This window comes from Neophocaena asiaeorientalis, unplaced genomic scaffold (genome assembly GCF_003031525.2).
Source record: "Neophocaena asiaeorientalis asiaeorientalis breed wild unplaced genomic scaffold, Neophocaena_asiaeorientalis_V1.1 scaffold148, whole genome shotgun sequence".
NCBI classification, from domain to species: domain Eukaryota; kingdom Metazoa; phylum Chordata; class Mammalia; order Artiodactyla; family Phocoenidae; genus Neophocaena; species Neophocaena asiaeorientalis.
In genome coordinates this window covers 5,986,373-5,999,759 of record NW_020174050.1, presented here as the reverse complement: position 1 = coordinate 5,999,759, position 13,387 = coordinate 5,986,373, and the positions used below count along the sequence as shown (strand labels likewise).

General features: G+C 43.3%; 1 protein-coding gene across 1 annotated transcript in view; it reads right to left on the bottom strand.

Moving 5' to 3' along the window:
• The window catches only part of FRAS1 (Fraser extracellular matrix complex subunit 1), a 441,423-nt gene extending 428,739 nt beyond the window's left edge, over positions 1-12,684 (bottom strand). The window contains exons 1-2 of the mRNA XM_024754112.1: positions 12,591-12,684; positions 5,905-5,936 (exon numbers count right to left, since the gene is read on the bottom strand). Coding sequence (XP_024609880.1) covers positions 5,905-5,936; positions 12,591-12,684 — 126 coding nt within the window. The remainder of the gene's footprint in view (positions 1-5,904; positions 5,937-12,590) is intronic.
• Positions 12,685-13,387: the final 703 nt, after the last annotated feature.

The following is a 13,387-nucleotide window of genomic DNA, read 5'->3' as shown; positions in this document are numbered from 1 at the left end:
GTAATAATTATATATGTATCAAACAATATTATACAAACAAACAGCAAACTCAGGTGCTCTAACAAATTTTTTGTGACCTTCCTCAAACTGCTAACAACACAACAGTGAACCTTTACCCAGGGTGAGAGCCATCCATGAGACTAAAATTCAAGCTTAAGTACTAGAGTAAGTTAAGAATTTTAAAGTTCTAAAGCTGCACCGTCCGATACAGTAGCCTCGACCCACGTGAGGCTATAAATTTTAATTAACATTAAGCAAAATTTAAAATCTAGCTCCTCAGTGTCACTAGCCACACTTCAAGTGCTCAACAGCTCCATGTGGCTGGTGGCCACCACACAGGGTGATGCAGCTCTGGAACATCTCCATCAGCACAGAGCGTTCCATTGGATGGCCCTGCGCTAAGCAATCTCGGAGAGGATCTAATCTAACTCTCTCATTTTACGAATGTAGAAACTGAGACCTCATGTCATTCGAGTGACTTACTCAGTACTACACGTCTAGTAATTACAGAGCCAAACCCCGAACCAAGACACCCTGGCTTCTACCACACAGTCATTTCCACTCCAACATGTCGTTGCCACCTAGGTGATGTGAGTGTCTCTTCCTTGCCAAGCGCAGTTCTGGGTTCTTTCACAAGCATGCTCTCAGGTAATCCTCACACCGACCCTATGAGATATATTATTATATAGACAATGAAATTGAGACTTAGCTGTTTAAAGTCTCATATCTGAGGCCACACAGCAAGTATGTAGCAGAACCAGATTTAAACTCCAGAGCCTGGATCTTTCCGCTGTGTTATACTGTATATAGTAAACACTCCACAATTTTAATTCTTCTTGAAAACTTTTTCTTCCTTTCAAATGTGCTAAAAGTTAGTGCCTCACGATGCACTTTGTCAGCATTTGTGAGGAAAAGTATTCCAAGTAGGAAAATGCCAACACTCAACACTTTTGATCTGGGGAAGAAGAGAGGCTGTGTCCACCTTTGTTAAGTGTAACTGCTTTACAGCAACAGTAATAGCAGCTAACCTTTATGGTAGGTCACAAGCTAAGCGCTTCCTGCTGGTCTCTTTTAACCTTCACAACAACCCTGTGAAGTAAATCATTCATCTCCATTTTACAGATATAAAAACTGAAGAGGGCTTCCCCTGGTGGTGCAGTGGTTGAGAGTCTGCCTACCGATGCAGGGGACACAGGTTCGTGCCCTGGTCCGGGAGGATCCCACATGCCGCAGAGCGGCTGGGCCCATGAGCCGTGGCCGCTGGGCCTGTGCGTCCGGAGCCTGTGCTCCGCGATGGGAGAGGCCACAGTGGTGAGAGGCCCACGTACCACACACACACACAAAAAAAACTGAAGAGTTCAACCGTCCACCCCCAGGAAGAACCTATAAAGGAGATGTTTGCTTGTGGTGAGGCCAAAGGAAAGTGAAATTCTTTTTACTCAATATTGACAGAAAAGGACAGGAGATAGGTGAAAACTTTGAAATAAAAAATCTGTTTTCCTCCTCACACTTGATGCCCCTGTCACAGTTAAACATATAAAGTAGGTAGCTTCCCTCTGAGGGACTCCTGATTTAACCCAGTCACTCTCTCTTCCACTGTGGCTGACTTTGGAGAAAGTCCTGAGAGCCCAGGGGTACAGCGATATTGTGGAGGAAGAAACACACCCCAAAATAGACTATGCAGTGTTTCTAAAGGTAGGGGACCTTCCTGGGTATTTTCTGACCTGAGGAATGGAAAGAAGAGAAAGGAGGGAAGACAGTGTTAAAGAAAGAAGAGAGACAGACAAAGTCAGTACATAACTGAGAGACGGCTACATAGGGCTTAGAACGCAATGACCCCAGAGTGTCTCCACGAGTCCACAGAGGTGTCAGAAGTTGGGAAACACAGCACATTGCTGGGGATTTGTGTGGGTACATATATATAATATAGCATGTACTATATGTTAAGATGGAATAACCCCTAAACTTTCCTTGCTTCGTGTGGTGAATTTAGCACACACTAGTGTGGGAGAGCCTCAGCTAAATGGGAAGGGGTGAGCCAGGGACAGCTGGCTCTTGCGGGAGGTCGGGACAGAGGCTGGCAGAGACAACTGCGTGACAGGTGCAGCAGGGAGGGGGTGGGCACATAGAGCTGATGGTAAAATAAGCTAGCTGTGTTCAGAGACAACAAGCAGACTGGCTTGGCTGCGAGAAACGGCATGGTCGGTGGAATGGCTTTAAAGTCAGACCCAGGTTGCAACGCCCTCTTCCTCTAGCACTGACTAGCTGTGTGATTTTTGAACAAGTGACTTAGAGTTTCTTAGCCTCAGGTTCCTGATCTGTAAAGACAACGCCTATTTCCTGGGATTGTTGAGAGTATGAAATACATAGCAGGTGCCGAATAACAGTTCCTTCCTCTTGTCCTTCTTCTTGGCTGGTAAAGAGGAATTTTGTTATTGCAGAAAAGCACACACCAGGCACTGTGTCTGGGTGTCTTCCCCACATTGCCTCCTTTGCTCTACAAAAACCCTTCAGGAGAGGCTCTATTTATCCCCATTTCACATAGGAGGTGATAGAGATTCAGGAAGGTTATGTAACTTGGTCACAGAGCTGGTTTGTAGCAGATGAGGAAGAATCAGAACAAGGTCTGTCGGCAAAAACCCTAATATGAAAAGATACATGCACCCCAGTGTTCATAGCAGCACTGTTTACAATAGCCAAGACATGGACGCAACCTAAATGTCCACCGACAGAGGAATGGCTAAAGAAGATGTGGTACATATACACAATGGACTACTACGCAGCCATAAAAAAGAATGAAATAATGCCATTTGCAGCAACATAGATGGACCTAGAGGTTATCATACTAAGCAAAGTAAGTCAAAGAGAGAAAGATAAGTATCATATGGTATCACTTATATGTGGAATCTAAAAAAATGATGCAAATGAACTTATTTACAAAGCAGAAACAGACTCAGACATATAAAACAAACTTATGGTTATCAAAGGGGGAGGGATAAACTAGGAGTTTGGGATTAACAGATACACACTACTATATATAAAATAGATAAACAACAAGGAACTACTGTATTGCATAGGGAACTATATTCAATATCTTGTATTAACCTATAATGGAAAAGTATCTGAAAAAGAGTATATATATATATATATATATATATATATATGTATAACGGAATCACTTTGCTATACACCTAGCTATATAGTTGTGCTATATAACACAACATCGTAAATCAACTATACTTCAATTAAAAAAAAATTTTTTTAAAGGTCTGTCAGACTACAGAGGCCCTGAATGAACCACTCTATCTGGCAGCTTCCCGGGGAACAAGTGATGAGATGGAAAAGGTATCAGTGGAAGGAATCCTCACAAGACAGGTTGAGAGTTAGCAACTAGTAGCCAGAGCTTAGATCTGTGTTCTCATTTGCTTGGTATGTTTCATGGAATTCTGGGTGAAGCTGGTGCTTTGCCATTCTCAACCAGACCCACTTTCCACTTCTGGTTACTCACCTGAGTAATGAAGGAAGCACAAGAACTTCAATCTCTGCCTCACTCTGCCCACCTATAAAATGGAGAGTTTGGACTACATGACCTCCAAAGTCACTCCCAGCTCTACAATGCACGTGGGTAGAATTTACAGGGTTTGGGGCTGGGACACCATGCCACTATCCTCAAAGCCAGCCCCTGGCTGTGATGCCTCTTACCATAGAAATCCTCTCACCCAAGGAGTTGTTTAATCAGAGAATCCTAGAACAGTATATAAATGTTCTTAAGCTTTGTATTTTAATTCAAAATACATAAATGCACATTCATTCAATTTCATTGATGCAGGTGCAGTGCTTTTCTTCAAGACCAGGCCATGTGGCAAGAGAGCAGCGATGAATTATTCACACAATTAGCTATGGCCACAATGCATCATCCCCATTCCAGTTTGAAGTTCCTTAAAATAGAAAGAGAACTTCAAGGGGTTGCAAATAAATCCGAATGCAGAATCTCTCTGGACTTTTGTGCTTTTCCCCCAATCTTTTATAGTTGTCTCTCTCATACTTAATTTGACAGCAAATTTTCAGTGACTCACCTCTACAGAGGCTTTTTTTAAAGTATTCAACATAGTTTCCCTAGAAACAAATGCTATTTCTTTTCATATTCCCATTTCAGCAGTTTAATTAAACTATAAGTCAGGTTTTGTCATTCTTCTGCTCTAGCTCCTCCAGTGGCTCACCCACCTGATTGAAAGGACAAGCTAAAGTCCACAGAAGGACACACTGCTCTGTCACTGCCAACCTCTCTGACCTCATCTCCTGCCATCCTCCCCCTGATCACGTGCTGCAGCCACAGTGACCTCCAAGTACTTCTTCAAATGACCAAGCAAGCTCCCACTTCAGACTTACCGTGCTAGTGCCCCCACTCCTTTAACTCGATCAAACCAAACTGACCTCTTCCCGTACTTGATGCTTTCGTATTCAAATGTGCAGTACCATGCTGCCGCGTCAAACATAGAAGGTAGCCTGGCCACTTTCTTCAGATTCAGGAGAACAACAGAAAGAAGACAGGTTGTTTTGTTCTGGTCCACCCCTTAATGGTCAATGACCTTTAGCAAGCCTCTCTCTCTCTCACCCTTGGTTCTTCATTAAAAAGGGGGAGAGTATAAAATAATACATGACCTGCCTATTTCACTGATCTGCTGCATGTATCAGGTGGATCGATAGCCATGAAAAGATATTGAAAAGTTACAAAGGACTCTATACAATAAGCAATTTTCTTTGTATTAAAATGGACAACTAACTTGTCTATAATATCTACTACAGCTCCCCAAAACTGATGATGTATTTTATAGCACTTTGATTTTAAAATGATTCCTAAAATGTATTAAAGAATAAACAGAGGCAAGAGTAGGCTTTTCAGGGCATGGAATGGGACAGAGAGTGGAAAATGGCTTTCACCTGATTCTTTAACAGAAAAATATAAGGAAGGAAAACACACATCAATCTCCAGAGCAGTAACTACATTACATAAAGTTCAGATTCAAGAATATTACTGTGAACATCTACAATTATCTAGACTCTCAGGTATTTCAAGTATTTCTCATCTATTTCAATACCACAAGGACAATCCAAGATGACATATTGGTATCACACATGTCAATAGCGGGTTGGGATGTAAATGAGCAAACCCTTTCCAACCAGCTGAGTTTTGTTTTTATTACAGCCTTTATTAAACTAAAATAAAAAAGTGGTGAAGAATGACTTGTCACACCACTTATTAGAGTTGATGGAGTGTAGACGGTCTTTTCGATTGGCTTTTAACACACTGTTATGCACCACAGTACATTATTAATGAAAAGAAATGCAGGAATCTTGCATCAGCTTTTCCCCCAAGTGATCCCGACATTAAATTCAAAATCAATTCTCCTCTATGTGGCAAAGGATCAGAGATAAAATGTTAATTTGTTTGTTACCAAAACTTAAAAGTATAATTCAAAGCAACAGTCAGGATCCTCCATATTGTACTCAATAATTGTATATTTTTTGGAGGGGGGGTTCAAAGGAAGAAGCAAACAAGTTGTTTGGAAGATAAACAAATTGTGCCCTAGCTCATACATGACAAAAGAATGGGATCTAATTTTCTCTCTGATTGAAAGAACTCACAAGACAGCCATGGAATGCAAATTGGTGTTGGGTGTTTGAACTTCTCTTCCAATACCTGAGTATCCAAATGGAACTAATTCACTCTGGAAAAGGTATTAAGTAATTGAGCGTGATTGTGCCAGAATGAGGGATAATCCTCAAACTGAAAAGGAAAATAAATACATTTTACAATGACAGGGTCACCTCACTCACTCAGTAACCTCAATCAAGCATTTTACTTGCAAAATAAATAAACCAAATATATGAAGAATGACCTACCGCCAACAAGGAACCCTGATAGACACAAGCACCTGTGGGGAAAAAACAAAACAAGAATTAAAAGGGATGCATAATAGACCAATAGGCACTGCCCTGGCCAAAGTACACTAAAGCTGCACCGACATGCATCATAATCAGTAAACTGTGCTCTTTCCAAAGCTTGAGGATTCTGCCCCTGGGGAAAGAATCCCATACACCAACACAACATTTCTTGGACACGCATGAGGGAAAGCATTATTAAAACTCATTATTTGAATTTTAAAATAAATGTATGTATAACGACATGCTATAAATACACTGGTGTATTTTCCTATATGACAAATCAGCAAAGCCTTCCTAATCCAGTCCCAATTTACTTATCCAGGCTTCTCTGCCACTCTTTGCTTACACAAATTCTCCAGTCCAACCCAAGAGGCCAACTTAGGATCCCATGGTAATGCTTTCATATGCCAATGCCTTTACTCATTTTTGTCTCCTGCAGGAAATGCACTTGGTCTAATCAATTTCCTTGAACTTGATCCCATCTCCTTCATGGAGCTTTCCAGCCCACAAAATTATGCTTTTTCTAAACCAGTTTTTGAACAGCACAGCAGGTGTTGATTTAACCTATAAACATGTAGGCAGTGTGCTAACAGATACTAGCTCAGAAACAGGCTGCAAAGCAGATTGAAATAGCATACACACACCAAGACAGAGCACACCTTGACAATGTGCCACACTTAATGTCCAAAGAGGGAAGGACACATTTTACTACAGTGTTTGGATGCCAACAGATCATTCGTGAAGTCTCAGTACTATTAACTTCTCAGGAAAGGACTGGTCTACCTTATCTACTAATAACGGAATTAAGAACAATATTCAAAGAAAAGGAGACGGTTATTTACACTTGGGGTTTGAATCAAAGATCTCCATGGTATAAAGCAGAAACTAACACACCATTGTAAAGCAATTATACCCCAATAAAGATGTTTAAAAAAAAAAAAAGATCTCCATGGGCAAATTTATTGAAATGACTTTTTGTGCCCTTGAAATTCAAATAAGAATAACTTGAGATAAAATGCTCGGGGGAAATTCTTCCTGACTTAGTTTTAAGAAATTCTGTTCCAAAGACAGTATTTCAGTCTATGGTATATCATAAGAAAGGAGATATAGATATATATAGATATAGATATATAAACACATATATGGATATAGATATATATAAAATAATCATATGAGATATGGATATGGATATATATAAAATAATCGTGGGCTTCCCTGGTGGCGCAGTGGTTGAGAGTCCGCCTGCCGATGCAGGGGACACGGGTTTGTGCCCCGGTCCGGGAAGATCCCACATGCCGTGGAGCGGCTAGGCCCGTGAGCCATGGCCGCTGAGCCTGCGCGTCTGGAGCCTGTGCTCCGCAACGGGAGAGGCCCCAACAGTGAGAGGCCCGCGTACCGCAAAAAAATAAATAATAAAAAAAATAATCGTATATAAGTACATAAATATATATCAACACAATGCAATTCCTAAATTATGTAAATGGACTTATTTAATTACTTCTCACATTTAAAAGTTAAACATAAAGATCACTTAGGTACAATTTAACAAAATTTAACCTTTAGAATAAACAAACAAAATTTAACCTTTAGATAAAACCATCCTCAAGTAATTTTATTACCCTCCTCCATAGCACTACCCTCCAAAGGCCAGTAAACTTTCAAAGCTCCAAAAGGAATCAGGTATCTTAAGATGTATCCAAGTACTCATATCAAAACCCATTTCTGGAAATTTAGACAGATGTTATCAAATCACAGTAACATGAAAAAATAAAGCAGCATTGAGTGTGCATGACAAACACACTTGGTTAAGCCAAACATCTGTTAGAAACGCAAGTCAAAACTATGCGTAACTGCCGATAAATTCTATCATTGGAAAAGGGAAATATCTCGATTTGGGTTGCTCTAGGATGTACAATTCTAAAAGAAATAAGCCTTGGCCTCTGAGGGCTTTCCTAAAACACATCTCTACCCGAAAGGCAGCTGCAGAAATGAGTCTCCGTTAACACAGCTTCCAAAACCTCACTGCTTCCCTGTAGAAAAAAAGAAAGCATTCTACTGTGATGCCCAGTCCCATCAAACATTCATCACCACCCAATGCCAGATGCAATCCTCCAAAGCAAGCATGTTTCTCCCACACGGGCACAAGCTTCACACCCACCGGCAGACTAAGTCGGGAGGTTTGTTGGCATTGGGTGCTAGGTGCAGCTTCTCGTTCTGCCTTTTCACTAATGGATCAACTCATATACTTTGGAAAACAAAGTTACTCGCTCCACTCGTCACTTTTTTTCTTAAGGAGCACTGGAATGATTGCAACTCTACCTGAAGTTTCGATTTGGGCTTTATTTGAACTTGAAACTCCAGCTGAAGGGGAATTCTAACTGATGATGAAGATCTAGAAGGAGAAACAGGCCTTCTTCAAGGGAAAACAGGAAAAATAAGAGACTTTGCCAGTTTCAGGGCATGGAATACAGCTGAGAAGGTAGGTAATTTAAGTTCTGACACCTGTGAGAAAGTGCATAAAGTTGTGCTGGGTGAAGGGATCACATAGTGCCAAGAAGCAAGCTGAGATCTTGAGACCTTCCTCCTGTGGTTGGCGCCTTTCTTGCAGGTCACATAGGCAAAATGTCACTCCATATTCATTTAAATAAATGTCATTTCATATTCATTTTTAGGCCCTTTGGCACATTAGAATGTACTCTATTATGAGACACGTGTATAAAATCTGAAGTTTTCAGAGGAAATGTGAGATATAATTTGCACTAGTGCTCACATCCTGAAACTATTCACTATGGAAACCCTACCTGATAACAAGAGGAGATTAGAGAGGTTAAATCTAAGTCACAAAATGTCAGACCCATTTGTTCAAAGAAATAGTGGCACATGACCATAACATATGAAGAAGTTTGGACAGCATGGTATCACAAAAATATGACTCATTAGGAACAAGCAGCCACAAGTTGGTAGTTAAATGTTCAGGCTTTATTTTGTGCTATAATTCAGCATATGGCTTGTACACTGTGGAACAGTTAAAATAGAATCCTTTTCTGGACTGACAGGACAGCTCCTGTCCTGATTATTGTCAGCCAGGAGTCAGATCAATTAATAGAGCAGTTAAAACAAAAATGGGCCAACTGTTTTTGAACTAGCGTAAGATTTGGCACACAACTCCAACTATGCCATGTTGGTAGTCCCCTCTCCTCTCCTGAGGCAAGTGGGGGACAGTATTTTATGACTACTCATATCTGAGTAAAACTGAGTAATATTACCACTCAAGTCCACAACAGTGAATACAGATGACCATGCTCTCACTAAAGGATTTATTTGCAGAGGGTAACACCCAGAATCCAATCCCCAGAAGAGAACAGAAATGCAATATGATGGAAATAAGAGCCTATGACAATACAACACCCTTTATTTCCACTAGCTGGTAGTTGCAAAAGCCAAAAGATGCTGAGTTGCAATTATTCAATATTGGGAAACCCACCGTTTTACATGTCCCTACTGCTACCTTACCTATATTAATGATTTCCAGGTATGCAAACTCCCTGAGGGAAGGCATTATTTTTTTTGATGTCTGTATGTCCCTACCAGACATAACCTAATAACCTGATATATAAGCTATCAATAAAGATTTGTGGAATGAAAGAATGAAGAGATAGGCTATTTTTTCCCATCCAATGTCTTTCCTTCCTTAACATTGAGTTTTAAGCACTGAATCCTACACAGAAGGAACTCTTCTACCAAGAGTGGAACCAAATATGCCGATCCACCCATAAATAAAACACTCTGTCTATCAAATGATCCTTTTCAGTATATTCTGCTAATGGCATTTAAAGGAAAAAGACTGGAAGATTGTAAGCTTGGCTAAAGTCACATGGGGAGTGATGGACATAGACTGGAACTCAGTTCTCTTAACCAATTCAAGACTCTTTATCCACAGCCAACATGTTCTATCTAGTGTAACTTCACAGGATTTCCACGGGTCGACACAACTCAAGATGTACTTCTCCAGAAACACATCTGATTCAGAAAGCAGCCACATTTGCTAGAAGTTTCTCTGTGACTTGTTGATTTTATTAAGCTCTCAAATCACAGTAGTTTGTCAGCTTGGCGATATAAGAAAATGTAAAATAACACTGCCAATAACCTGCTTGTAAACCTTCATTTTTCTTTTAATAATTAAAATAAAATTCAGAACTAGAAAGATGCAACTGACCAAAAATAAGGCAGCAAATACTGATCATTGTTTTTTTTTTCTATGCTGGATGATTAGCAGAAGTATTTTAGAGCTATCACCTAGCCAGCTTCTGCATTTGGTGAATCACAGCCCAAAGAAGTTAGGTGGTTCATTCAAGGTCACACAGCAACAGTCTAAGCTTAATTTGAAACGTGATTTGGCAATACTCATTCACCTGACCAAAATTTTTTAGCACCTATTGTGTACCAGGAGCTGAGTTGGAAGGATAATAACCAGGAGCCATCCTAAGCCCTCTGAGAGCACACAGTTAGGTGAGGAAGATTGTATCTTTATCAACTAAAATTATAGAATTATTAACTGGTGCACCAGAAACATATATGACATGCTCTCTGAGCATTGAGAAGAAAACAACAAATTCTGCCATGGCCCGGACAGCAACAGTATCACAGAGTAGGTTGCATCAAGAGACCCACACGTGTGAATGCTTCTTTTCCATTTTTAAAAATCACTTCCAAGGCTAATAATAAAAACTTGAGGAAATCTCTAATATCCTTAAGCTCTCCATTCTTGACCTCAATGCTCGTATTTTTAAGAGAAAAAGAAAACCCTGACGGAACCAAATCAAAGGACTCATCAGATGACAGCTGAGTTTTTGGCCGTGGGACTGTTATCATTTAATTAATTTAATGAGATAAAGTATGTAAAGTGTTTAGCATAGTGCGAGGCAAATAGTACAGTGTTCAGTAAATGTCCATATTCATTCGTTCATTCATTATTAGGTAAGCATCATTATGACTTGGATGGAAACTCTCGGATATCTAAGAATCCAAGTTGTGGGATGATTCTAGAATGTTCTGAAGGTGGGATGAAAGAGTAAGAAGCAAAGTTTCCAAAGAATCTTTGGAGGAATAGCGCCCCTCGCGCCCTACACTCCTCCCCCATCAGAAGACTTTGGACGTTTTTAAACTTTGCCCTTTTTGTCAACCACTCTTCCAAAGAGCGAACCCTGCAGGCCCTTAGTAATAATGGCTTTTGTAATTTCAAGAGATTTGATTCTGAAAAGCAAATCTCTTACATCATTCCAACTGCCCCCTGGTGAGCTATCGGGGACGGACAGCACGTTTTCCGCGTTGCTGGAACATGATCCTAAATAGGAAACTGCCACCACCAAGTGCAAACGTAATTTTTCTGTCTCAAATTCACATTTGGGTGGCCTAGGTTGACTCTCCCATGTGCTTTACCACAATTAAGCCCTATACGTTTTATTGTCTTTTAAGTTTGCATACACACGCACACATACAAAAGACACGGTTCTACAGGTTATGCCCTGGTTGAAAAAGGTTGCACAGGCCCCACACCTGCACTTCCCGGGGATGATACACACTTGATATAATTCCCGGGAGGGTGCGGGCTGGCGGTCGCTCCACCCACGGGAAAGTCCCCACTGCCGTGCGTTTCCAAAGCCACCGTCACTTTCTCCCGGGAAGCTAGCTAGGAAAAGGCCGTTGCTCAGGTGGCTGCAGGTGGATCCGAGCAGGGCTGTGTCCTCCTCGGGGGCTGCTGCTGCCCCCAGTCCCACGCCCCGGTCAGCACCCGAGCGGAGAAGGCGCCCCGCCCAGCGCCCGCGACGGCCGCAGCTGCGGCTCTGATTTGCCGCGGGGCAGGTGAACTCTTCTTCCCGCAGCTGGATGAATAATGAACGGAGCGGGGAGGGGAAGCCGAGAGCCCTGCGCGGTAGATTAAGCCGCCTTCCTCAGCCCGCCGCCTCCCTTCCCCCTTCCTAAGCACCCGCTAGGCGACTTTCCTCGCGACTCTAGGCAGGTGGGAGCTCACGCCGCCTCGCGTCCCTGGGCCCGCCATCCTAGGACCCCCAAACTCTTGATTTCCTTATCGATTAATTTATTTGCCTGAGCTCACATTGCTCTTGCTATCATGGCGACAACTCCCACAATCTCCTTCTTTCTCACCCCCAGCTCCAGGGTTTTACACGTAGGTTGGAGCCTCGGAGGAAAACTGGGAGGCAGGGGGCGAAGTCAGAGAACGGAGCTAAACTCTTATTAACCACTTCTTTTCTGGGGAAGAGGCAGGCTGGTGCCTCTCTGTACTGGGGAGGTTTCTTGCAGTGCGATTGAACTGTCTACTTCCAGAACACGCTCTAACCACCTTATAAAATCTTAATTGGACTTTACGGTAGACTCATTGGGGTTAGGAGGGAGGGCGAGAAGGGAGTTTTAAGGTGCCGGATTTTATTTTTCATAGGAGCATAAGTATTTTTACACAGGTAATTGCAATTGTTCACTCCTCACCTACGCTCCATGTAGATGCTTTCCATTCGGGGGCACCGGGGAAGTGGGAAGAAAGAGAATCCAATTTCAGAGATGGCACCTCTTTTTTTTACGATCACACACACACACACACACACACACACACACACACACACACACACACGGCACCTCTCTCTCCCCTTCAGAATGATGAGGCAATACTGCAAATTCCGCCAATGCCAGGGCCAACCCGAGCCACACTTTGAAGACACTCATTGCCGCCTCTGCACCCAAGCTGGGCAAGCCCAGCCTTCAGCATCCAAGAACCAGTTCTCAGCCAAAACGCAGCCTTCGGCGTCCCAGGCTGGGCGCCCCGAGAGCGGGGTGCGACGGGCGGCGGGCAGCGGGCGGTCACCTCCGGGGAAATGAGGCGATGCACGGGCGAGAGCGACACTCTCGTGGCGGGGGGGAGGGGGAGAGATTCAATTCACTCACTGCCTGGTGGAGAGCGCGCCTAGCTCTCCAGCAGAGCAGGGCGCCAACGTCGGCTGAGCTCGGGAGAATAAAAGAGGAGGCAGGTCGCAGTGGCCCGCGGCTAAGGCTCGCCGGAAAGTTGCCCGTCACCAGCCGACTGGATCTCCCCGCATTTCCCGCAGGCCGGACCCGCCCGCTCCCGGGTCCCCAACCGTGGAGATCCCGGCGCAGGTTCTTCGGCAGCAGCTTTCTAAAGTTCGCTTGACACTCGCAGCGTCGGCCGAGGGGGTCGCCAGGAGCCCCAAAAGACCCACCCACTCCTCCTCCTGGCCTGGGCCACCCGGCTCGGCGGACCTCAGCCACCCGGGGCGGCTCGAGGGAAACTTCGTGCTGCGCTGCGGGCGGCTCGTGGGACTCGCCGGCGCTGCAGCCGCACGCCGCCGCCGCGGGCTGCGCTCCCTGCCGCAGACTCGGCGAAAGCTTCTGAGGAAAGCCTGGGGCTGCA